Source organism: Cnephaeus nilssonii, assembly GCF_951640355.1.
Source record: "Cnephaeus nilssonii genome assembly, chromosome: 16".
NCBI classification, from domain to species: domain Eukaryota; kingdom Metazoa; phylum Chordata; class Mammalia; order Chiroptera; family Vespertilionidae; genus Cnephaeus; species Cnephaeus nilssonii.
Genome location: NC_137087.1, coordinates 40239618 through 40266081, shown reverse-complemented (window position 1 = coordinate 40266081; position 26464 = coordinate 40239618). Strand labels below are relative to the sequence as shown.

Below are 26464 nucleotides of genomic sequence, written 5' to 3'. Positions count from 1 at the left end.
CTTAACCCTTTCTATTCTTACACCTATGGCTTATCTCACATCCTCTCATGTTTCTGTCAACAGTGCACTAAACTTTCCTGATTTTTCCCTATTAAACCAGCTCTCGTGCTCAGACCGCATTTGGAATTGCATGCGTTTTGCATGTTTTTTTTCTATTTTGATTTGAACTTGCTTTTTCAGTAACTGGATTGATCCACATTTCTTACCAGGTGAAATAATGAATAATGTTGCTGAGATCTTCAGTAACATTATCTTCCCTCTCCCCTTACTAATACCAGCAAAGAGAATACGCATTCCAGGTTAAGCTTCTAACTGGAATCAATGACGTCTCATTGATTACATTTCTTTTTCTAATTAAGGTCCTTGTACAGCCTTAACTCTCTTTTTAAAAAGCATTAGCTCTAGGTTTTGTGTACTGACAGTTACAATGTTTGTCCTTTTTCAGGATTCAAGTCCTCTGCTAAATGAAGTTTCTTCATCTCGTGTTAGAACTGATTCCCAAACCTTTGCACCAGTCAGCAAGCCATCCTCTGCCTACCCCTCCACGACCATTGTCAATCCGACTATTGTGCTCTTGCAACACAACCGAGGTAAGGGAGCTTCGCCGCGCACCTCTCCCTCCGCTCACTGTTCCGTGACCCCGGGACAATAAGTCTGCCTTCCCACGGAAATTTTCACAAATCTCATTCTTCTCCGAGGCCATCTGCCCCGTTTCCTCCCACCACCCACCGAGTAGATCGTAGCGGACAGACCTCTGATTTGGGGTGACATCAGGTATCAGAATAAGTAAGCTTCTGCAGTGTGTATTCCACACCGTGGGTGTTCACAGTGTCTTCAGAGGGTAGCACCAAAAAGAAAGAAGAGACAGAAGGGGGAAGGCTGGGCCCCTTAATCCCTCATCATGAGAATTCTCATCAGAGCTTTGCTTGGAAACTAGGTGCAGTGACACCTCTTTTCAGAAGTGCCCGGAATCGTTTAGCTCTTTGACATCATGAGTTCCCTAGAAAGAGACGTCTTGAGCACCAAAACTGTAAAAAGAAAACCTAGTGATGGAATATTTTCTAAAATGTCAAACATGGCCCAGCGGATAGAGCGTCGGCCTGTGGACTCAAGGGATCCCAGGTTCAATTCCGGTCAAGGGCATGTACCTTGGTTACGGGCACATCCCCAGTGGGGGTTGTGCAGGAGGCAGCTGATCGATGTTTCTCTCTCATCGATGTTTCTCTCTCTCTCTCTCTCTCTCTCCCTTCCTCTCTGTAAAAAATCAATAAAATATATATATTTTTTAAAATTAAATAAAATGTCAATCATGTTTCTCTGCCTCTAGCACAGAGGCTACTGGACCTCTCGGTGTCTCGCCAGCCTCCATTCTTGCCAGCAGTTGGCACACTGGGCCACCTTTCAGCTCACCCTCTGGGGACTGCGTGGCTGCGTGCCCCTTTCCCGGCGCGGCCCCAGGCAGCTCTGCCGGGGTGTTGTGTGTGCTTCCTGCGGTTCCTCGGGCTGGTTCTTCCCCTTCTTTGCAGGGCACCTTGGGGAAGCAGAAGTGCTTTGAGGTGTTAATTGCATATGTTGGCCCTCTGCTTTAAGATTCCAGAAGATCTTTCTAAATCCAGATGTTTCGGGTTTGGAATTCAATAGAGGGATACGCTGCCTGTTCCCCCAAAGGTCTTTGTACTGTGAAATGTAAACTTTTCGAGTTTTCAGGGTGTTTCTGAGTGAGGTTTTATTATTTTATTCAGAGCTCAAAGCTCGGTACCAAATCTTCCTTCCCTGACTCCCTGCTTGCCTACTTCACAGTTTCCCTCCCCTCCGCCTCTCTCTGCCTTAACTTGGATGAGAATGAGAGGCTGAAATCTATTTTTAATTGTCCTCCATATTAAATCGAGTTTTCTGTTTCCTGCTTCTAACTTAAAAAACAGATGAATGAAACATTTTCTCTCACTGAAAGTCTTCCCACTCCAATCTTAGTTATTTTAGTAATTTTATTTTTTTCACTCCTTGTGGCTCCCGTATTAATTTCCACCCATGAATCTGTGTTCTTCAAAAAATAAGAAGTGCTCCCACCCCTCACACACACTAAATTATGTAAGAGCCCGTTCTCCTCTCGGCAACGGCTTTCTCTGCCCAGAAAGTGTCCGTAATGCAGGACAAAGTGAAATTTTGGTTCTCTATGAACTTCTTTATGACTCATCTTTTTAAAAAACCCAGTCAAACAGAAGCAAGTGAGTTCCCAGAAGGAAAAGCAGTTTCTCTAAAAATGGGACTTAGTCCCAAGGCAACTTGGGTTTTGAGAAGTGCCAAGTGTAATGTCAGCTACTTCTGCCAAGTCCTCTGACACCGAGTGAGACATCTTTGGGCACAGGCATGCCCGCACTTCCTTTTTGTTTCTCTCCTGAACAGACGGGATCTTCTTATTTGCCCAGATGCCTTTGGTTCTAAATTTCTCTTTTGTCCAAGCCCTGCCCCTGGGTTTAAAAATCAGAATTGTGCAGCCCGCAGCACACATCCTTCAGAAAAGGATACACGTATATTTGTGTTTTGTTTTGTTTTGTTTTGTTTTGTAATGAAAAGTAGCTTCCTATAAAGAGCAAACCGTATGTCCCCAAGGAGGTGCGGCAGGAAGAGTGCAGGAGAATGGAAGCGCCTCGCTGGCCCCCCTCAGGGGACTGATCGTCAGTGGGGTTTAGGTCAAGCATTTTTGGCTTTGCTTTGGAATTGACCCAGCCTGGCAGCTCTGCTTTGCATCATAGATAATACCCGTAAAAAGTTTCTTAACTATTGCAATGTCTCCTGAGGGGAGGATAACTTTACTCCACTTCTGGAATTCTAGTTTAGTCATCCTAAGAAAGGGTCCCTGCCGAAACCGGTTTGGCTCAGTGGATAGAGCGTCGGTCTGCGGACTGAAGGGTCCCAGGTTCGATTCTGGTCAAGGGCATGTACATTGGTTGCGGGCACATCCCCAGTAGGGGGTGTGCAGGAGGCAGCTGGTCGATGTTTCTCTCTCATCGATGTTTCTAGCCCTCTATCCCTCTCCCTTCCTCTCTGTAAAAAATCAATAAAATATATTTTTTTAAAAAAGAAAGAAAGAAAGGGTCCCTTTTTGCTGCCTAGACTGGCCCAGGCGGTGGTGTGACAATAGCCCCATAGCCCCATCTCTCGCAGCCAGCTCCCTGCACTGCAAGCAGATGGAGGGCTCCTCGGCCTGGCCTGGCTCGGAAGGTCATGCACCACACAGCCCTTGCTCCTCTCCTGAGCTTTCGCTTCACATGTGTCTGAGGGCAGATGGCTTATGATCAGTCTGGTAGGAGCACTGGAATCCGAAAACTCTCAGGACTGAGAGAGACGCATGGGTTACCTAGCTCCAAGCTTCTCGGTATTTTGTTTTGTTTTAAGTTTTTTTTAAATGTTTACTTGATGAGAGAGAGAGAGGAGAGAGAGAGAGAGAGAGAGAGAGAGAGAGAGAGAGAGAGATTTGTTGTTCCATGTATTTATGCATTCATTGGTTGATCCTCATATGTGCCCTGACCAGGGATCAAACCCACAGCCTCGGTGTATCAGAACAATGCTCTAACCAACTGAGCTCCCGGCCAGGGCAAAGCCCCGCAGTCTTGATTGTGCCTGGACTCTGGGGGGAGGGGTCTTCTTGATTTGCAGATGCAGATGCAGATTCAGGAGCTCTGAAGCAGGGCTGAGGTTCTGCACTTTTCAGCAGCTCGCAGGGCGTGTGGTGCTGCTGGTCCATGGACCACGCTGGAGACCAAGAGCTCTTTGGTCCCCAGACTTCTGTCACATGAAACAGTCTGGGGACCACCCTAGGGCTGCTAATTTCTAACTTGGCTAAATAACACCCCTGAAAAACAATTGCTGTTATCCTCATCGCATGTCATTCCAAGAAAGAAGGGCCTTTCACACTTGAGAAGTGGGAACAGCATAGTGTTTTAAATGGGATTTTGCCTGCTGGGGAAGAGCCTGCCCCAGGCTTGGAGACCAGAGTTCTGGATCCATGGATCCAGTGAGCGCTTTGATTTAACAGATGAGGAAGCTGAGGAAATGGAGGTGACGATTGGTCAGTGTGGTCTGGCACGTGGCTGGTAGCGCGGTGCCTCGAGCTCTGCTGGGCTCTGTTGTCCAGCGTGTGAGTGAGCCCCATCCATGGGCCCGAGGTGGGCAGGGCTGTTTCCACCAGCTGCGGGCCCCCCTGCTGCTCTCTTTACTTCTTGCCCACACTGATTCTGGAGGGGGGGTGGGGACGCGGCCACGGGGATAATGACAGCACCCATGGCTGGCAGGCCTTCTGTGTTTATCTATGTTGCTGCTTTATATTTAGCAGCTATGGAAGGTAGAGGTCATTCTTGTCCATATGCCATAACACGTCCACACAGGACTCTCCAAAGGAGAGGTTGGCTCCTTCCTCATGAGTGCCCAGGAGGGTGAGAACCCATAGACCTCAGTGTTAAGGAAAGGGACCTGGTGATTAGAATTGGAAAGATCCTGGGACTAGAGATAAGGAGAGTCCAGGTTTTAGACCAGTTCTAGTTTTCACTGTCATCTTGGGTAGTTTTTGCCCCTCATTGAGGGTGTCTCAACCACCCTGACCTACCTGCTAGGGTTGTTGCGAAGATTAAAAGCATTGACCTGTGGGAAAGCTCTTAAAGCAACGCCTGGCATCTGCAAGTGCTCAGGACGTGGTAGCTGCCATGGTTATCATTACAATTACTTCTCCTCAAAAGGTACCAAGACTGGGTTGTGCAAAGTCCTGCTCCCTTGAGACCAGTGGAGGTGGGAGGGTCTCCTTCGGTGACCAGATTGTCCTGACATACGGTGTAAACACCCAAAAAAACAGTGACAGTGCCTGAGTCCTGGTGCAGACCCAGAGGCTGGGGGATGAGAGATACCACACTTGGATGACAGGGCCGTGTCAACACGCTGCTTTCACTGGATGCAGTGTTTTAGCATCGAAACCCGGAAGACGGGGAGGACACAGACACTGGGATCCTAACGAGTTGTGCCCGGATGTCTTGGTTCTACCACATCTTTGTAAATCTCACACTGTGTATTTTTTTTCTTTTATCACAGAACAGCAGAAACGACTCAGTAGCCTGTCAGGTAGGTGAGAAATATTTATTTACACGTTAGCACCTGTCCGTGTTAAAGCTGGCTTCCGGTCACCACCTGATGAGCACAGTCTTATGAGCTCTTCTGGTGTGGGGGGACTCTGTTTGATGCTGGGTGGCCAGGATGATGAAACCAGGTGTGGTTCCCACCTCCCTGCAGCTTGAAGGCTGGCAGGGGCGACCAGATAAGTGACCCAAACTAATAGACGTGTCCTGATGGGTAAGAACAGGATATTCCGAACAAACATGTCGGCGGAAATTGTGAGGAAACCATTTCTGTGGCTTCTGTAGCCCCTGCTTTGAATCCTGGTTCTACCACTTACTAAACAATGAATCAGTTTCTTACCTGTCAGATGTTCTGCTTATAAACAGCTCGGCTGAGCCTTGGCATTCACTAAGGGCCTGATGGTGAGAGTCACTGTTTTCAGTAGGTGCCTCCCTTGATTTACTTATCATTTGACTGAGTGTCGACTTTGTGTCGAGCCCTGAGCAGGCTCTGAAGCCACGACGGAACTGTGCTGTCCTCACAGCTTGTGTGATGGCTGTAACCTTGTGTGGGTCATCGCCAATTTGGGGATCTGTGAAGGCGGTAGATTCATCTTCTAGAACAGGGGTCCTCAAACTTTTTAAACGGGGCCAGTTCACTGTCCCTCAGACCGTTGGAGGGCCGGACTATAGTTTTTTTAAAAAACTATGAACAAATTCCTATGCACACTGCTAAGTCGGCTGCTAAGCAGGACAGGCAGCCATGGCAAAAACACCCAGCGGGCCGGATAAATGTCCTCGGCAGGCCGCATGTGGCCCGCGGGCCATAGTTTGAGGAGCCCTGCTCTAGAAGAAGCCACGCATGTGAAAACACACGCCTGTGGTCGTTTGCAGATGGTCCTGAACTCCAGGTTAAGAGCCTCTGATTTGGTGGATAGCAAAAGCCACCGCTTTCTGAGCCGCTGCGCCATGATTCCTGTGTTGCTTCATCCCACTGCTGTCCTTGGGCTTCGTGGAAAGCCGGGTGGGCAGGACACGGGGTTCTCACACCCTCTCAGCGTTATCAGGACTTGGCTGTGGAACCAGGGCAGGCTGTGGTTGAGCACAAGGTGCCCTTCGCTGCCCCCTCCTCAAGGTGCCACTCTCCGGCCCACTTCACTCTGTGGCCCCAGCCCAGGTTGCTGAGAGCAGGGTGGCCCGGGGTGCAGCGGGAGGGGAGGTAGCTCCTGTGGGCTCCTTCCTGCCTCTGGGAGAATGAAAGGAGCAGTGGAATCGATGTTTAAAAGGCACCCAGACACAAGTTAGACCCAGAGTTTGGTCCTGGCTCTTCCCTCCTATGGCTGTTTGTCCCTGGGTTAGTGACTTCACCTCTCCGAGCCAGTTTCCTCAGGTGGGAAGTGGGGGTGACAGTCCTCGCCTCTGCAGGATTGTGGGGGCAACAGGAGGCTTTGGGGTATTCTCTGCACACTGGAAAGTGCTATATAAATGTCAGGGCTTGTCTACCGTGCCCGCAGGCCCGAGCCACTTCCCGGCTTTGAAAGAAGCCTCGTGCTCTGTCCTCTTTGAGTTTGGGGACAGATCCACTCGTGGTGTTTATAGAGGGGCACATCCCTAGCTCACTAAACGTTCGTTTTGGTTTAAAAAGAAGCACCATTGTGTTCAGAGCTCCCAGCGGAGGGGACGGCAGGCCTGGTACCCCAACCTGGGCCTGGAGTAAGTGAGGTTCTGCCATCCCACCTGCGGGGATGGGACTTGCCAGCCACCCTCGGGGCTTCTTGCTCCGCGAGGTTCACCTGTGGGAAAGAGCCCCTGGGCTCCTGGTCCCCTGGGTGGACAGACAGGAAGAAGGGGCGAGGGCAGAGGGCGCCTCCCCAAGAGAAGTGCCCGCGGGGCTGTAACCTCAGTCACAGAGCTTTCCCGCCCCCACCATTCCAGGGCTGTGGCCCCTTCCAGGATCTTGCTTTTGAAAGCACAGAATGAAATCGGAAGGAACTGCTCCAGAGGGTGAGGATCGGCAGCTGCCTGGTGAGACGGAGCAGAAGCCCTCACTGCAGCCCGCACGGCACCTGGGTGACACAGGGAAGTGTCACTTTGGGTTTTCACTGTATAAAGAAACAGTTTTCTTCAGAGGCTGCAGTTCAGCCCTCCGTATATCGAAATCCACTCAGTCATGAATCACGTGATCACAAGCTTCTAAAGAACGATAATTCGGGGCTAATTTTTGTAGATCAAAACGACTTTGGCAGCTTTGGAACAAATCCATGGACTGTCAGCCTGGGTTTTACAGTTCAGTGATTGTTGTTAGAGCCACCTGCCATAAAAAAAAATTTTTTTAATTCCCTGGACCCCAAAACCGTGAGAATGGCATAGATGCGATCTTCCTCTTCTAAAGAAATGACATTGAAGAGTAAGGAGTATGAGCACCTTCAAACACCAGCGAGACAGAGCTTGAAATCTTTATTTTTAAAATTTTTTTAATTGATTTTTAGAGGGAGGGAGGAAGGGAGAGGGAGAGAGAAACATAGATGTGAGTGAAACATTGATTGGCTGCCTCCTGCACATCCCCTACCTGGGATCAAGCCCCAAACCTGGGCATGTGCCCTGACTAGGAATCAAACCAGCTACCTCCTGGTTTATGGGACGAGCCCAACCAACTGAGCCAGGGCCAGAGCTCGATATCTTGATCCCACTTAGGAAGGCCTTTCCGGGGGGAGGAGAATGCTCAGCTGAGCCGTTTTAAGGGTAGACTCTGGCAACTTGAAATCCCCTGACATGTTCCATGCTTCCTGCCAAATCCCTGGCCTCCTGTTGGAATTTCCTGGGAGTAATAGGACCCATTCTATGAAACAGTCTGGTCTTAACATCCTTTAAAGCTCGTGGTGATGACACCGGGATCAGGTTTTCTGAAGGGCTCCCTGAACCGAGTCTCCCACCGAATGTTTAGAAATCGTCCTACGGCCCTGGCTGGTTTGGCTCAGTGGATAGAGCGTCAGCCTGTGGACTCAAGGGTCCCGGGTTCGATTCCTGCACATGCCTGGGTTGTGGGCTCGATCCCCAGTTGGGGGCGTGCAGGAGGCAGCCAATCAGTGATTCTCTCTCATCATTGATGTTTCTATCTCTCTCTCCCTCTCCCTTCCTCTCTGAAATCAATAAAAATATATTTAAAAAATAAATCGTCCTATGGCCACAGAATAAACCCTCATTTCAGAAGTTAGTGTGACATCCAGGCAGAGTCACTCCATGGAGCAGACTGTGAACGTCACAAACCCTGAGGGTACCCACCAATGTGTTGCCTCCCCTCCACACACGACATCTCCATCTTTGGCACAACGTTGCCTGCACCCTCAGGTTCCTCCAGCTAGCACTCGAACCTTTTCCTTCTCAAAGATGAGCCTCCTCCTCAATCAGTGAACAGATGCCTAATTTCCAGGGCACATCTCTGTCCCCGCAGCCTCACAGCAGGCTTCACCATAGGCCTGTGGACTCCCCTGGCTTGGACCTTTCTGCCCCCTAATCTTGTGACCTCTCTGGTTGGCATAGTTCTTCCGTGCCCACCTCCCTACTTACTACCCCACTTCCTGCTTATATATTCATTTCTTTTCCTGCAATCTGGCATCTACCCCCACTGCTCTCCCAAAATTACTCCCTCAGAGCAATTCTGTGACTTCTTTTGCCTAATCTATTGCCTCCTCCTCTGCTTCAATTTCCGTTTTGAGGGTTTTTTTAATTTATTTTTTGACGTATTTAACCACCCATTTCTTGGCATTGTCTTCTGGTTTCACTGGCACCTCACTGTGCCTGTGGTTCATCTCCTACCCCTCTGGCGACTCCCGCATCTTCTGGGGAGCCTAAGACTTCGACATTCCTTGGTGCATGAGTTCAGCCCTTGAGTCTCTCATTTACCTCCTCCACTGAGCTCTTCCAGCTCCTTGACCTCAGCCATCACTTTCTTGCCGATGGCTCCAAAATTGCACTCCTGCAGGGGCCTCTCACCTGTGCTCCGCTCCCACATTTCTTCACGGGGTTCTAAGGCATTTCTTCATGAACATCTCACTGTCACCTCTAAGTTACCGTGTCTAGCCCTAACTGGTTTGGCTCAGTGGATAGAGCGTCAGCCTGCGGTTCGATTCCGGTCAAGGGCATGTACCTTGGTTGCGGGCACATCCCCCATAGGAGATGTGCAGGAGGCAGCTGATCGATGTTTCTCTCTCATCGATGTTTCTAACTCTCTATCCCTCTCCCTTCCTCTCTGTAAAAAATCAATAAAATATATATTAAGTTACCGTGTCTAAATGGAAGAGGCCATCTCTCCCTGCCTTCCCCAGCCCTGTTCCCTTTCCTTTGCGTGGGAAGGCATAGCACCTGGCAGGGACTTAGTAAATGCCTTCCCATAACTAAGTGACATGGCTTGGAATAACAGGTTAAACAGTAATTTTATAATCTGTAGACCGCACATGGAACATTTATTAGCTCTTTGTAACTTCCAATCCTGAATCAAATTTAAAATAGTCTAATGTGGCCCTAGCTGGTTTGGCTTGGTGGATAGAGCGTCAGCCTGCAGACTGAAAGGTCCCAGGTTCAATTCCGGTCAAGGGCATGTACCTTGGTTGCGGGCACATCCCCAGTGGGGGGTGTGCAGGAGGCAGCTGATCAATGTTTCTCTCTCATCAGTGTTTCTAACTCTCTCTCCCTCTCTGTAAAAAATCAATAAAATATATTTTAAGAAATAAAATAAAATAGTCTAATGTGCACTAAGCAATGTAGAGCTTTCTGATCATTTTGGCATGAGTTATCTTGATAGGTCCTCTTCGTAGCATCCCTGTGAGCTTGCCAGTGAAAGGATTATCCCCATTTTTGGATGAGAAAACAGGGGCACAGAAAAGTTCAGTGACTTCCCCAAGATTAAACAAGGACTTTCAAGGAATGTTTGGCCACCTCTTGATGGCTTTACCTGCTCCCTGACAGTCAGAGCCACTTGATGTCTGCAGCCCCCGGTGTATACCTCTGCAGACTTTTTAAAGGGCCAGATGGTAAATATTTTACGCTTCGCAGGCCATATGGTTTCTGTCACAGTTACTCAACTTTGCCATTTTAGCTTGAAAGCAGCCATAAATAATTCGTAAATGAATGGGTGTGGCTGTATTCCAATAGAAGTTTATTTACAAAAACAGGTGGCCGGGCCTGGTTTGCTGACCCTTGCTCTACATGAAACTCCTTCCAATTGAGAATTACCAAGCACACTTCCCCCAGCTGGATTGTTGGAGAGGGTGGCTTTTTTTTTGGAGGGGGTGGGGGTGGCTGAGGAGGTTTGCTTTGGAGCCACCAGAAGAACTTCAGCTAACGGCTGTTTTTCACTTCCAGATCCTGTGTCAGAAAGAAGAGTTGGAGAACGGGACTCGGCACCAACCCAGGAAAAACCCACCTCTCCTGGCAGGTCCACTGACAAAAAGGCCAAGGATGACAGCAGGCGGGTGGCTAAGAGCACTCAGGACCTGAGCGATGTGTCCATGGATGAAGTGGGCATCCCACTCCGGGTACGAGTCCCACCTAAGTCTTCCCGAGGCCTCCTCTCAGCCAGGGACAAGTGTGCACCCCTGCATGCATGTGGGCCCCACCTTGGGTTGCAAAGGCCTCGTGAGGAGGGTCCTCACCGCTGTCCACTGTCTGAGCCTGCTGAGGGCGCGGAGCCTCAGAGCGCTGTGCTCCAGCCTCCAAGCCCACCTTGGTCCTAGGCCCCGGGTGCAGCAGCTTTCCCCAAAGAGGTGCCGTAAGTCTCGTGAGAAAAGGGATTTCACGGTTGAATGAACGTGATGAAAAGCTTCATGGAACAAGGGCAGCGAGATTTCTCTGCAGCAGAACTGAGAGGCTTTGGGATGTGCGTGTTGAAGAGGAAAATGTTGCCGGCGGTTTCCTAGTCTGCCCCACCCATGGACACGTTGTTCACTGTTCCATGGAGCAGCCTTGGAAATTGTTAGTCCAGGGTTAGAGAGCGCTGGGGAGAGTGAGGCTCAGGGTCCCTGTTCATGGGTTCTGGGAGCAGTTCCCCTGATGGGACCAAGCCCATCACCCAGCATGAGAGGGAAACTAAGGCAACCACAGAATGGCTCAGCCTGCCGAGGCCTCCAGAACAGAGTGGTCTCGGGTTTGCCTGCCCAGCCCGCCCCCCAGTACAGGCATGCCAGCCTCGTGCAGGCCCTCAGGGATTCCAGGGCAGCCCAACTTTTGAAACTGGATTAGGGTGAATTCCATTCCTCTCCATGTGCCCAATAGAACACGGGCTGCCATGTGCTTCTCAGTGACTCCCCTTGAGCAAATGCACAGGTTTATGTGCCCGAGGGAGAAGGCTGATAGGAACAACAGTAGGCCCAGCCTCCAAAGAACTGTTGTCCAGTCCTATAGAATAACTAGAGGCCTGATGCACAAAATTCGTGCACTAGGTGGGGGTCGGGGGGGGCCAGCCTGGCCTGCGCCCTGTCACAGTGCGGGAGCCCCGCAATCAATCACCCCAAAGAGGTAGGCTGGAGCCAGGGGACCCTCAGGGCTTGCCGCGCGGAGCCGCCAGGCCCCACCTCCTCCGCACTGCGTGGAGCCGCAGGACCCCCAGGCCTCGTTGCGTGGAGCCGCAGGGACCCACTTCTGTGCCGTGCACACAGTATCAAGTCCCCACCCACCCGCACACACCCGCTGCACACGCAGCCTCCTGTGGTGGATTGTGACGGCGTGGGCATCACGGTGTGAGGGCATGATGACCATTTGCATATTAGCTCTTTATTATATAGGATAGTTGTATAATAATAATGAGAATTATTACTAGTAGTGATCACAGCTACCACTTGCCAAGTGCATTATCTCATTTAAGCATCATTCACTTCACAAGGTGGATAATAATATTGTTCCCATTTTATAGATGAGGCCGCCCTTCCACTCCTCTTCTCACCAGCTCTGTCAGTTTGGACAGCTTTGACTCGTTTTTCCTCATCTGTAAAGTGGGAGTGAAACTATCTGGTCTAACCACCTATCTGTCCCTGTTCTTGTTTTATTTTTATCTTTAAATAAAAATAAAAATGAGCCCAGCTGTGTGAATAGGATGACTGCTCTGGCATTGGCTGCTATAATGGGTTCCATTTTAACGTGTGCATTCTAAATCTGGGCCCATGCAAGGTGACTTAGACACACTTCTACAGAATAACCTGGGATGGACAGGGCAAGGCCTGATAAGCAAATGTTCTTTGTCTCTTGTATGTTTCTAGGAGGTTTTACTTCAGTTTAGTCATCTATGTATGGAAAGAGAGTCTCTGTAAAAATGAAGTTTGAAAAAGTCCTATAAAAATGGACACCTTTTCAAGTGTATCTTCGTTAACTGTTCTCAAAATCTGTGTCCTGTGGGCCGAATGTTACTCTGCAGATTCAGGTCTGAAGCTCTTGGTTTGTCTGTTCTTTCTGAAAAGTTTTGCATTTTTAAAAAAAGATGTTAAATGTGAGATCATAGGATGTATAGAATTACGTGAGTTTGGACTTGAGGTGTTGCCAATTTTGATTTTGTAATTGTAGAAGTTCTGAAATGTACCAGGATTTCCTTTTCATTTTACTCTTTGCCTTTGTCTTTCTCCAGAACACCGAGAGATCCAAAGACTGGTACAAGACCATGTTTAAGCAGATCCACAAGCTAAACAGAGGTACTGGTTTGCTCTTGTAGAAGCCCTGCTGTGCTCCCATGCTGACTGTTGTGGTGAGGGCATAAACCCACTTTGCTAGGATGCCAGGACTGGCCCTGCGGCTTGACCTCATTAAGCGCCAGCCTGCCTGAGCCCAGCAGCCACCTCCAGAGCCAAGCGGGGAGGGAGCACTTGGGTGCCTGCCTCACGTGGGGGATTGAGGTCAGCTCAGAAGTCCTCCTGCCCAGATGTTGTGGGATGCTACAGTCCCCAGTCCCCGCTTCCTGCTCTCTGGCATCTGCCTGCCTGGGATGCGAGCAGCTCCAACTTCCACCTGCTTCCAGCTTTAGGGGCACCTCCCCATGTCAGCCCATGACTGCCTTGTAGGAGAGCCGGTTGAGAAAGCACTGAACTGGGAGTTAAAAACTGTTCTGACCTGGAGTCAGTTCCCCTGGAGTCAGGACTCATCTGATCTTGGACCAATCACCTACCTCTCTTTGTCTCGCTTCCCTTCCTCCAAGGGATGTTGGAAATTTGCCTTGTGAATAGCATGCCTGGTCCCCTGTAAGGTGGTGTTAATATGAAAAATAATCTTCCCCATCTGCAGCCAGCCGTTGGCAGGTAGCCCTGCGTCAGTCAAGAGCTGACAGTCCAAAGCCCATTCACGCTGGAAGAGAAGCGCTTCCAAGTCGGGCCCGCTGGGCGGTAGCAGGTTCTCCGCATGGTGGGAGAGCCCCAGGCCAGTGCTCGGGCAGGTCATAACCCTCCAGCTCCCATCCGCCTCTGCCGCAGTCAGCTGATAGGCAGGGATGCAGCTGCACCATGGGATGGTACCACGCCTCCCTCGGGCAGAGCATCCTGTCCTTCCATGTGGCCAAATCCAGTCTGGCTGCCTGGCACAGATGACACACGAAGGCAAAGAAAAAGCGTCCGGTCGGTGTTGGCCTAAGCCACAAATAACCAGTCTCCCTGATTAGCTGTGGACGCCAGTGAAGGTCACTGTTAATTACTCCTGCAGTGTTCAGAGGCGCCCCTCTTCAAACTCTCTAAATATTGAGATGCTCGTGTTTAGTGTTTCGGAGCCAAGAGTAAGTCCACTGTAGTTGGGTGGATGAGCTCCGTCCGGATGGCGAAGCTAAAGGCCAGGTCTCTCTGATGGGATAGTGCCAGTTCCTCTGGTTACTTCCTGAAGCTGATGTTCATTTGCACCAGCAAGCTGTGTCTCACCTTTAGCCTTTAGCCCCAGCTGTGGCAGCCCCGATGTGGAGACACAGGCACACATGTGAAAAACATGTGATTCTGCCTCACAAGCAGTGTGGGCCTCTCATATGTTACAGCTGTTAACTGCTCAACTACAGGTCCCGAACAAAACTGCCCGCCTTAAAGGTAGGCAGAGGTATGGAAAAATGAAAACCTCAGTTGTTTGCCTTGACTCTAATGTCCACAGCACAAGTTTGATTTATTTTACAAAACATTTTATGATAGTGTTTTCATTACATACTACTTATTAGCATACCTAATATTCTTTGCCTATAAAAGGTAAAAACTTGACACTTTGTGTTAAGTGCCTCTTGCTTCCCGGAGCCTATATATACGTAATTCTCTGTCAAAGAAGAGAAATGATATTGTCTCTTTAGGTGTGTCTCAGTACTTAAGGCAAAAGGACTGGATTTTTAAACGCAGTGTGAATTTCTTTCGTATCGCAAGTGAAGCTTATGTTCTGGAATTCAAGGGGCCTAAATTGTGTGTGGATTCCTATTCGTTCATTCTCTCCATTTGTATCTTCCTCTATTCTCTCTCCCACACCTGTTCCTCTGCCTAGACACTCCTGAAGAAAACCCTTATTTCCCTACGTACAAATTCCCCGAACTTCCTGAAATCCAGCAAAATTCTGAAGGTACCATAAACTTAGTGTATCTGTTGTCCTAGCCTTAAATTAATTCTTAATAGTTCCATTATAGGAATGAGCCTTGGCTTTTAGATATTATTTTTATAGTCGTTTTTGGTTGGCGAAAATTTTATTTCACTCATTTGCATGATGTGCTATATTAAAATGACTAAGACCTCTAATACATTAACCTGTTTTAGGTGTGATGCCCACGGGCTTTAATAACACTAAACAGGTAATCAGTCATTTGCAAGAGTCAGTTGGGGGTTTGTCAGTTCCTCCACTTCGTGGTGGATCGTTTCAAAATCCACTGCTTTTCTCTGCTACAGAGGACAGTCCTTACACTCCTACCTACCAGTTTCCTGCATCTACTCCTAGTCCTAAATCTGAAGGTAATCAAAGGAAAATCATGTGCCTCTCTCTATACCGGTGCTGTGACTTTCTCTCACCGTGGGTTTTTTTCTGGTGGCGAAGGGCTGTCTCCCAATCATTTGCTTCCCTCTGACCTTGCGTTGTGTGGTGTTGTCTTGCTCCTTGCTGACTGTGTGATGGGAGTCTGTCCAGATGGCGTTTTAATCCTATTTCCTTGGAATCTACATGATGAATGGGGTAGCCAGTGTAGCTTAGTTAAGAGCTGTGAGCATGCGGAGCTCTGGGAAAAGCTGCCGTTCCCAGCCACCAGGGCTTTATGCTTGGGGTGGTCACATAGTATTGTGGGTGGCTGGGCATTGACTCAGGGAGGCTGAGTCTATGGCTGGTGGGCAGGAGGTAGCTGTGCCATTTGTCAACAGAAAAGTCACCCAGTTCCTGTATGTGCAACTAACTCCGTCACTGGGACCCTCTTGTCATGGACCCTCGGGGTGTAGCTCCTTGGTAGGGAATTCCCGAAGAGGTATCCAGGTATGAGATTCAATCATGGCGGGAAATGACATTTCTTGAAAATAAAGGCTTTGGCCAAGCTATGAAATATTTCATGAAAGAGCTGGCTTAGAAATTTGCACATGCTGGGGAGGATAGTCACACTTACACCTAGAGATATTCTTTTCTAGGGCAAAAAATCTAGGTGTCAAGGAAGCTTCTAATAGGCAAGTTCAGGGCAACATCCTAGGAATTACTCTAGTCCCAGGGGTTGTCTGATCTTTGGGGAGTGACCCAGAAAGAGGAGAGCATGGGACTTTCCCTCAGTGCTCTTCCAGGACGAGATGTCGGATGCTCTGACCTTCATCCATTCAGGCAGGGTTGAACCCTTGCATGTGCCATTCCCTGTGCTGGGGACTGAGGTTAGTGCCATGAATAAGATAAGTCCTCAGTTCTCAAAAGTCCACATCTGGCAGGGAATCAGGCAAGGCCACTCCATCGTACTCTGAGCAACATGGTGGCATCTGCAAAAGCGTGTGTCCAAAAGGCCACAGCAGGTCCTTGGTGCATACCTGGCAAGTGTTGATGAGTGAAGGCTTTGGGCTATGGAGTCAGAGTTGTCTTCTAGGATGAGCCACCACCTCGGTTCCTCTCTGCTCTAATTAGGTCAGCAAACCTTTCCACAGCCCTCTCACCATTGGTAAAGTCGTCCATTCAGTCATTCACCAAACTTTTATTGATCAGTTAACATATATGAGATGACACACTGGGATGTGTTAAATACAGCTTTAGTTAAAAGACCATATTCCCGCCCTAGCCATTTTGGCTCAGTGGATAGAGCATCGACCGTTGGACTGAAGGGTCCTGGGTTCGATTTGGGTCAAGGGCACGTACCTCAGTTGCAGGTTCCTCCCTAGCCTGGGCCCTGGTCAGGGTGCGTGCAGAAGACAACCAATCAATGTGTTTCTCTCACATCGATATTTCTCTCTGTCTTTCCCTCTCTCTTCCTCTCTCTAAAAATCAATGGAAAAATATCTTCAGGTGAGGATTCAAAAATAATAATAATAATAATAATAATAATTAATAAAAGACCATATTCCCTTTTGGGTCTCCCTGTTGTTCTGTGATAGTCTTTGGTTTCCAACCATTTCATGCCTCGGGCCTATTATGAATGAAAAGAAAAGCCTACCACACTAAAACAGATGTAAAAATTAAAAGCTGATGATTGAATTTTAATCTCTGACCACCTCACTGCCAACAAGAGTCTACTTGGTGTGAGATAACCTAGTCTTTTTATCTTGGGGTACTGAGTCTAGCCAAAAGCACTGCTTACGAAACAGTTGACTGAGGACAAGGGGTTTTTTTCAGGGTAATTTTGACTAAATGTACTTTTTTATTTTGGCTTTATTTGGACCTGGGAGCCCAACCCACTGAATATGGTAGGGTTCACGTCTACAGTAAGTGCACGCCATGCCTGAAGGCATATTGTCCTGTAGACGTGGGCAGAGGAGGGGCACCTGGAGAATCCTGTGAAAGGAGCAGCGACTCCCATTGAAAACTGCGGGAGGCCTGGCACAGGCAGTGCCAGCAGCTGCCACGGTCAGCCTGGCTGTTGGTCTGAAGACAGGGTTTCATGGCTTCACACCCAGAGCTGCCACGTCACCCGCTCCCACACCTGGCAACCCTGGCCAACGGTGACGTCTGCCTTCCGGTACACATCGAGCCAGGCCCATGGGGGAACTAGGGTTATTCTGCCTAAAGGCTTAAACAATAAGGGATGACAATTCATCTATAATTTAGGAAGCAGACTATATATTTTTTTAATTTTTGTTAATCCTCACCTAAGAATAATTTTCCTATTGGTTGTTTTTGTTTTTGTTTTTCAGAGAGCAGGGAGGGGAGGGGTAGAGACAGAGAGAAACATCAGTTGGTTGCCTCCTGCATGTGCACTGACCAGGGCCAGGGATTGAGCCGGGACCTTTCATTCCTTGAGCCAATGCTCTGACCACAGAGCCAAACCGGCTAAGGCCAGACCTTATTATTTTTTATTTTCAAAGGCCAAAAAGGAAAAAATTCATAATACCCAGTATGATTAAACTTGAACACACATTTCTAAGAAAGTCTTCTTCCCTGGAGGTCTTTTAAAAATAGGGTAGATTTCATCTCTTGCCCACGCTCCTGTCTAGATGACAGATTCCAAGGTAGAGCACAGATGCATTCAGTTAGATGAGGGCTTTTTACAGTGAGTGAAACGTTTGACTCTCTTTTGAGAACCGTTTCTTGTGTGTGTGGTTTTTTTTTTAATTTTTGTAACTAGTAAGAGATTCTCTGGCTTGTGGCTTGTGCCGTGAGCCCAGCAGGTCCTCCTCAGCCTGTCCTTGGTGCAGCTCCAGCCCTGCGCCTGCACACCCTTCTCCGCATGGGGAAGATTTAAGCCGTTCAGAGAAAGGTGTTAAAGACAGATTAGCACCTCACGGGGGCTCTACCCCTAGTTTTTAATGAGCAATAAAAAATAGACAGCTTGACTGAGAGATGTGAGCCCTCATTCCAGAGTTCATCCCCCGGGGAGGAGGAGTCAGTTGTTGCTGCTGGTTTTTTGTTTTGTTTAATTCAGAATTTGAAATTTGCAATAAACCTATCAAAACCTAGCCTACAGCTGCTGCCGCTGTCTAGATTCTGGTTGTTTATACAGTATAAAAAAAAGACATTTCCAAGTGTCTCAAAGCTGGTTCTCCTGAATAGTAAAAGACCACATGAAAGTTTGTTTATGCTGGCTTAGCAACCTTCTTTTTCCCCTCGCTACGGTGCAAAAGTAAACTTCTGGCCAGACTTTCAGAAGATAAGTAGGATTAGCATGTCTTAATCAATGAGGTTTAAAATATCCTTTTAAAGAAACCTGTAAATTCCAACAAGGAGCAGCCCCTTCTAATTAATTGCTTTATAATCTTGGAGAGTGCTCTAAGGGACAGGAGCAATGTGATGTTTGCTACTCTTTGTTTCATGAGGCAGTTGGGAAGAATTGGGGCTAGGAAATTTGGGGAGAGTAGAATGAATTCAGGAGACTTACTTCCTGTCATTTTACTATATGCCCTAGTCCTTAGGAAGCTAATAGAAAATAATAATTTACCAGAAGTTCTTTGGGAATAACTTTCAAAGAAGTCTAAGCAAATGAGTTTTACTTTCTTTAAGAAAACAAACAAACTTTCATTTCACCCCCTCCTCCTCATCATTCCTTCCTCTCTGACCCAGAGCGACTTGCCTGGGAATTACATTCCATTCTCTCTCAAAAGCAAATGTCCTCTGAGATACCACCAAGTCAAAAGATTGTGGGGGTGGGGAGCAGGGATGTTGATGGAGCCCAGCACCGCCCCACCCTCCGCTGCACCCAGGCCGTGGAGGGGCTGCCAGAAGGAGTCTTCAGACATCCTGCCCAGGGTTTCCTGCTAAAGCGGGAGCGAGAGGAACAAGCTGTGGAGAAACACCTTCCGAAACGCCTCTTCCCCGCCTCCTCCCTTCTGCTTTAGGAAATAGCGGTGTGGTGGCCAGCACCCCGGCCGCTCACAATCAGAATCCTATTAATAATAATAGTAGCATAGCCACTGCGATGACTGTGCCTCACCTGCCCTTTGTGGAGCCCCTACCAAATACCTGGCTCCGTGCTGAGTGCAACATAGTCGTTATGTCATTTCATCTTCCCAGCAACCTCGGGAGGTTCGTCCTCATTCTATCAATAAAGGATGTGAGGCTCAGAAAGGTTAAGTAATTTGTGCAAGATCACACAGTAAGTGGCAGCACCAGGATTCAAACCCAGGTCCCTGGGGCCCACCAGACGGGCTTTTATGCACTCTGTTCTGCTGCTCTGCTGCTTCCCAGTCCTCTCAGGCAGTTCTTGGTTGCCCCCCTTGCCCAAGGGCTCTCTGATGCCTGATTCCAGGCGTCGGGCCTGCCCTGCTTCTGAGTCAGTCATGTGTCCCTGGCTGAGCCGATGTCTCCCGGGATGGTGTCTGGGAGTATGAAGTCGGCCAGGACTGAGAACCACTGGGATGGAGGAATGCCACCCTATCCACCCTCCAGAAGAGGAAGACACTCGCTAGCACAGTTTGAGGGATTTGGATATAGAATTAGAGTGGGGAATACAGATTCAAAAATTCCGTGCGTGAAAATAGAAGATATTTTCAATTGATGGCCCCAAATAAGCAGTAAAACCTCGTGGTCCATGGCCTGAGAGGACCCCCTTGTCCATGTCAAGATGAAGAGCTACCACATCAGCCAAGGGTGATGTCCCCCTTGCTATCTGGTGCCTCTGCCGCCACTGTCAGGCGAATGGTGGCCACTGCCACCTCCTGGCGAAGTGACTTAAGACACCATCCCCAGGACATCCCCAGGTCGCGGTGACACATCGTGTCCTATGGGTCTGTCGCATTGAGCTTTTCCCTCAATTCTTGATGAGGATGCACTAAGGCAAGGGTTTAGGCGGCTGATTTTCCCAGTCACGTCTATATTTGAGTTAAAATAATCCCCTACTGGCCTTACAGGATTTCTAAGAATAGCCTTATTTTGCTTGAGTTCAAGCAAATCCTTCTATTGTGAAGATGCCTGGCCAGGATCTGTGCCTCCTGCCCCAAACTCCAGCTAGTACTGCCCGGAGGAGGGGCTGAGCCACTCCCAGCGGTCACCTTTGCTCTCCTAACTCGAGCTGCCCAGAGGCCTCCGCCTAGCAAGCACGAGTCTTTGATGGCCGCAAGCTGGTTGAGACAGTGGCGGACTCCCTTCCCACCTTCAAGGGCCAGGAATGCCCCAGGAGATGAGGTTGGTGAGTCTTTCTCCAGCTTGCACTCCTTTCCTGTCCCACCTCCTTCTCTCCCCCTCCTTCAGATTCTACTTTTTCCCCAATTTGTCTTCTATAGCTACTCTACACCCTATATTGATCTTTGTTCATCCCTTACAATTTGATTGCCTTTAACCGGGACCTAGACAGCTTGAGGAATCTTCCCCCAAGCTCCCTGGGCTACTGACCAACTTGCCCTATTTCCTCTCTTGTAAATTCTTCCTCTTCCCTCCATCCACACTTGGTCTCTACCTCTGCACAGGTCTCTCTTCTTCTTTGAATCTTTTTGTTGGTGGTGTGTGTCCTTTTTCTTCCTAAGCGTGTGGGTTAAAGTAGGAGAAAGAATTAATTTGAGCAGTGGAAAAAGACTGTGTTAAAACAAGCTGTTGATACTGAGAAATAATTTGAACTTTCAAGGTCTAAGAAATGCATAAAATTGAAACTTAATTGATATAGGCAAGTGATTATGCAAATACTGCTTTTTGCCCATCCCATTTTGGTCAATTACATAGTTTTTATAGAACAATTATTCTCAACCAGCACTTTTTCCAGTGTCTAAGATTGTCATTAATTCTCCAAGAAAGTCTTTTTTTAGAAGTTCATTTTTAAAGTCACTGTGGTTGAAAAGGCAATTATGCGCCTCCTGGCAGTTTTGAGGGAGTCGCTGTTCCCAGATGCGCCTCCAGGACAGACTGCCAAAGCCCCGAGCGGAGTCGCTGGTGTGTGAACATCAGAGCCCAGCAGGGCCCTTGGACCCTGGAGTGAGCTGTTCACCCCGTGAATCCCCTCAGTGTTAAGCTTCCTGGAAGTGGCTGGCACAGGAAGTTCTGAGCGTTGCTGCCAAGGTTTGATGTTTGCCTCTTTGAGGGGCACAGTCAGCATGTGGTTCCACCACGAGCAAGAATCACAGGATCCCGGCTCAGCTCAGCCCACTATGGCATCGTTTTAAAAACCCTGGAGAGCCCAAGCCCGTGTTGCTCAGTGGTTCAAGTGTCGGCCTGCACACCCAAGGGTCCTGGGTTCAATTCCCAGTCAAGGGCACGTACTGAGGTAACCAGTTGATGTGTCTCTCTCACATTCCCCCCTCCCCTCCTCTCCCCCCCCCCCCCCCGCTTTTTCCCTTCTACTCTCTGAAAAGCAATGGGAAAAAATAGCCTCAGATGAGGGTTAACAAAAAAAGAGAGAGAGAGAGAGAGACCCTAAAGAAAGAGTAAAGGCAGGATTTCAGACACTGACAATGTCCATGTTATTGGACAATTTGAGAAATGTTTTATTTAATGTATCTGGACTGTGGTTTAACTCTCTCTGTCTCTCCATCTCTCTCTCTGTGTGTCTCTCTCTCTGTCTGCCTCTCTCTCTTTCTATCTCTTTGTCTCTGTCTCCTTTTGGCTAACCCTAGTGTATAGACATACGGACAGGTAACCTTACACCCAGTTTTCCCATTCACTGCCATTCTGAACTTCATACCCCTCTACCCCAGTGTGGACTTAGCCTGCCAGGCGTGGAGGGCAAGAAGCAGCAAGTGGGAGATGTAGCAACAGTGACTCGGTGTTACCCATGTCCCTGGAGACCAGCAGGAGGAGAACTGCAGAGTGGTGGGGTAGCGCAGCAAACTTGCCTAAGTGTCACCAGGGAGGGGACGATGCAGAAAAACAGAGCAAAGGCCTCAGGGCTGGGAGGCAGGCCAGCGCTGCAGCAGGACTTGAGTTGCAGAACAACCCTCTCCCTTGTCTCTTGCATGCTGTAAATTATAAAGGAATAGCCAGTTTTCCCCCAGGCCTGGGCAGCCAGGGTGGGTGAACCTAGAACAAGGCACCACCCCTGTCTCAGGGCTAGAGGCGGCCCAGGGAAGTGGAGTCAGGAAGACGCGCTCTGTCTCTTACTGTGCGGCTACGGGCACATTTCCTGACCTCCCTGGGCCTTAACGTCCTTATCTGTAAGTGAGATGTTTATGTATTCCCTATTGCAGAGATTAAGTGAGATGATATTAGTAAATTATTGGCTATTATTAGGCACTTAATAATGGGAACTGCTATTATTTTTACTCATAAGTACAGGTAAAATTTTCTTCCATTAGTTTTGCAAGACACACGTAAAATTTTAAAGAATAAATTATATGTTCCCTGGATATTCAGAGGAATCAGTACAACTTCAATTTGCCCCCCTAAAGGTTTGAACTGAAATCTACATGCCAGACTGGGATCCCACGGCCACCGGGTAGGGAATGAAAAGCTGCTTCACTCTGCGCAGCCCCTGCCCTGGGTTAGCCTCGGATGGGCGAGGTTTCTTTTCCCACCTGCACCAAATAAGAAATAGCATCAAGAACATCATTCATTCATCTTCTCCGTGGCCTTCACCCCCATCTTTCTTACGTCTGCATTTCAAAATACATAAATTGTTTAATACTCCAAGCTATTCCTTTCATCTTATAAGAACTATTTCTCCTTTCCTGTTAACAAATCTTCTAGCCCTGGCTGGATAGCTCTATTGCATTGTCCTATACACCAAAAGGTTGCAGGTTCGAGTCCTGGTCAGGACACATACCTAGGTTGTGGGTTCAATCCCTGGTCAAGGTGCATATGGGAGGAACGCCCCCCCCTCTCTCTCTCTGCCCCCCTCTCCCCCCCCCCTCTCTTTTACTCTCCCTTCCTCTCTCTCTTTCCCTTTTCCTCCCTCTCTCCCTCCCTCTAAACATATCCTCAGGTGAGGACTAAAATTAGAAAAAGAATCTTCTAGAAGTCCACATTAGAAAGCTCTAGAGAGAAAATATTTTTAAAGATCTCAGGGTTTTTAATTTTTTTCTTTGAATCTTTAAGTGCCTTTTTCTTCCCCATTTGCTTCTTACCTCAAGAGCAGGTCATAGGAATTAACCCTCATGCTGCCGTTTACAGAAAGGCTGTAATTCTCCACGGCTCAGAGAGATGCAGAGTTCTGAGCCAAAATGCTAGACTGGATTTTAAGCACTATGTACGGTGGTTCCCAACTGAGCTAATTTTTCATTTGACAGACATGATTTTTCCAGTCAAATGCCTGCAATCAACGTTGATTTTTAGTTTTCTTTGACATCATAGCATTTTATCAGTACAGTAATCAGAAGTTCTGTTTAAAACAAAATTCTTCAGAGCAGTACTTCAGAATATATATTTCCGGATGCCATTTTATCTCTCTGGCCTGCTGTCAAAAGTTAAAGACACTCACCCGCTCAGGTTATAGCAGGGAAAGGCTTGGCTGTGTTGATAGAAGAACATTAAGCCCTGTTCAACTTTGATGCTGACTAATCCTAGCCTTAACACAGAGAGAGGGATGGGGAAGGAGGTGGGGGAAATAACTTGGTACCTGATGACTTTTCTTTATTTGCGAGGCGGGGGCGGCGGGGGAGACCTGGGACAGATAAAAATGGGGAGAGGGGAAGGGGTTAAGAAGGGGGGGAATAGAGGCTATCTTTGCAGAATACTTGACTCACCATAACAGCTGTTTTAGCTTTATTTACATTGCACAAAATATTATGACCTGTACTACTCGAAGACTAAAAATGATTTTTATAGCGACAAAGACTTGATTAACACGTAGTCATTAACATGTCCTGGATTCTCTGACGTGTCTTTTCAGGTTAGTGCATGTGTTTTGTTAAACTTGCTTCAGATTTGAAGGGAAGGTACTGGGTCTTCAGTCCACATTCATGAATCCTGAGTTGGGGTTAGCGAGATCTTAGAAAATGGGAAAGGCTGTCTGTTTCAGCACTTTGGAGGGGTCGTCGTGGGGATAGCGACCAAGTACCTGACATTCTCAGGACACTCCCCGTTGTGAAATCTGTCCCTGTAAGTGCACCTGTAGCCTCAGTGTTGGTTCAGTGCAGCCACTGGCACAAGGGTTCAGATCTTATCTCGTTCCCAGGTCTGAGAGCCCAGTGCCCAGCTTCTTTAGGGGCGTGTCGTGCCCTCAGAGGGCATCTCACACTACAGAAACCCCGGGAGTCTGACTTATTCCAGGGCCACAGTGTAGACACTCCCCGAGCAGCGCCTTTGCAGAGCAAACCACACAACCGCACAACTGCACCTGCCATGGGTGTTACATCCCAACCAGGTCGGGGTGGAATCAAAACACGATTGTGAGGGTTTTCTCCAACTGTTCTTTTAGCTGCAGAGCCTGTTTGTTAAATGATATTGTATGGGGAACCTTAGCATGTAAAACAGGTCACAGCTGAGGTGGGGAGCTAGAAAACACGCCTCTTCCCCGACAACGCCACCCAGTAGCAGGCCTGGGGGACTCCGAGGACCTTGCAGGCTAGACCAGAGACTCGGGGTGATCATCCAGGGAGGTATCTCAGCCAGGCTGGGCCCCCTGTTCCGGCTCTGCTTGTGGAAACTCTCCCTGAGGCCCTTCGGCTACTTGTCCCCATGCTTTTCTTGGTGTCGGGCAGTGGTCATCTCCCAGGCCACGTGACTGTACCTTCCGGCCTGCAGATTCTGTTTGGGTGGGTGGGCTCTGCAAACCTGGCTCCTTTCGCTTAGCTCCTTCCCCGCCCCCCACCATGGGCCCCTGGTGTGACTGGATGGCGGTGCAGGTTGGCGGGAGTGGGCACAGGTCGCTCGTTCTCCTGCCTCAGCCGGATTTCTCCTGATTGCATTTTGTTTTGTTCACTAGATGATGATTCAGACCTGTACTCTCCTCGATACTCCTACTCTGAAGACAGTAAGTGACTTAGAATTTCCTGATCATGGGAGGAAGAGGGAGCATTGGATAAGGGAAAACATCTTCCTGTTTCCTGCTTTCACCAGTTTTAAGTCTTTTGTACCCACTTTTCTTCTCCAGCAAAATCTCCCCTTTCTGTGCCTCGCTCGAAAAGTGAGATGAGCTACATTGACGGTGAGAAGGTAGTTAAGCGGTCAGCCACACTTCCCCTGCCGGCCCGCTCTTCCTCACTGAAATCAAGCCCGGAGAGGTAAGTGCTCCTTCTCCCCGATCCGCTGTGACCTCAGGCTGCCACGCACAGTGTGGCAGCCACGTCCCGCCTCTCGCTGCTGGGCAGCAGCCGTGGGGCCAGGAGCTGGGCAGCCCTGACCTGGAGTCCCTGCTCTGTCCTGTGTTAGCAGCGACGTTTGCTTTCGGAGTTCCCGTGTTCTTATCTATAGAATGGGGACACATTTTACATTTGTTAGGGGTGTTGCAAGGACAAGACAAGATAGTGCATATAACATTTCTCAGTGCCTGGTCACGTGTGGGCTTACTTCACGTTGGCTATAACTCATCACTTTTTACCTTCTCCCAAGAGAAACCTTGGTTGTAAGTTTTGTCATGTGTTTTTATACTCTCTGTGTTTACTGACGGAGCCTGTAGCAGAAAATATAATTTTAGCATGAGTTACACTTTTTAATACCAGTTTATTTGCACAGCACGTATTTTTGAGACATGGGCGTGGATTGGCTATAACGATGACATTAGTCATGTCTTGACACCCGCACGGAATGACCCAGTATTCTTTCATTGGGTCCCGATGCCCATGGAGCAACCCTCTTATGCCATCTGGACTGGTGTCCCACACACCTCCCGCTGCTTCTCAACACAAAAGAGGCTCTTGCCAAAATGAATTACTTTTCCTGAAAGACACACTTAGTTTCACGCCTTCATACCTTTTCCATCTTCGTACACCGATGAATAGCTGTTCTGAAAGTCCCACACATGCGTAAGTGGCACCTGCCTCAGGAGTTCGATAATGCATTTGAAAGGAAGGTTGGGTCTGCCTATAAATTCTTTGCAACTGCATTCGTCAAACCGGGTGCATTCTGTGTGCAGATGGGGCCACATGCTGTGGGGGAATCTAAGCATATATAAATCACCATCCCTGCCTTGCAGCAAAAACTAAATATAATCCCAGTGCAAAGGCAGTCATGTGCATGCATAAGAACTCTGCAAACAATTTTCAGGGATTCCTATCTCCTCTGAAATCCACCACTGGATCCGGTTGAATTTGTGTGCCAAAGGCTGCAATTTGGGTGATTACTGGGATGAAGTGTGGAATAGGGAACAACATGGTTATAATAGCAAATAACATTTACTGAGTGGTTACTGTGGACCTGGTGATTTACATGCACTTAATCCTTGCAACAACCCCATTTTTCAGATGAGGAAACTA

At 48.5% G+C, this 26464-nt stretch overlaps 1 protein-coding gene across 14 annotated transcripts in view; it reads left to right on the top strand.

The window, feature by feature from the left end:
• SORBS1 (sorbin and SH3 domain containing 1) overlaps positions 1-26464 on the top strand; it is a 224803-nt gene that overhangs the window by 133963 nt on the left and 64376 nt on the right. For all 14 annotated transcript variants that reach the window (XM_079792953.1, XM_079792955.1, XM_079792961.1 and 11 more), the window contains 6 exons: positions 446-590; positions 5080-5109; positions 10464-10636; positions 12715-12778; positions 24976-25023; positions 25144-25273. In XM_079792953.1, coding sequence (XP_079649079.1) covers positions 446-590; positions 5080-5109; positions 10464-10636; positions 12715-12778; positions 24976-25023; positions 25144-25273 — 590 coding nt within the window. The remainder of the gene's footprint in view (positions 1-445; positions 591-5079; positions 5110-10463; positions 10637-12714; positions 12779-24975; positions 25024-25143; positions 25274-26464) is intronic.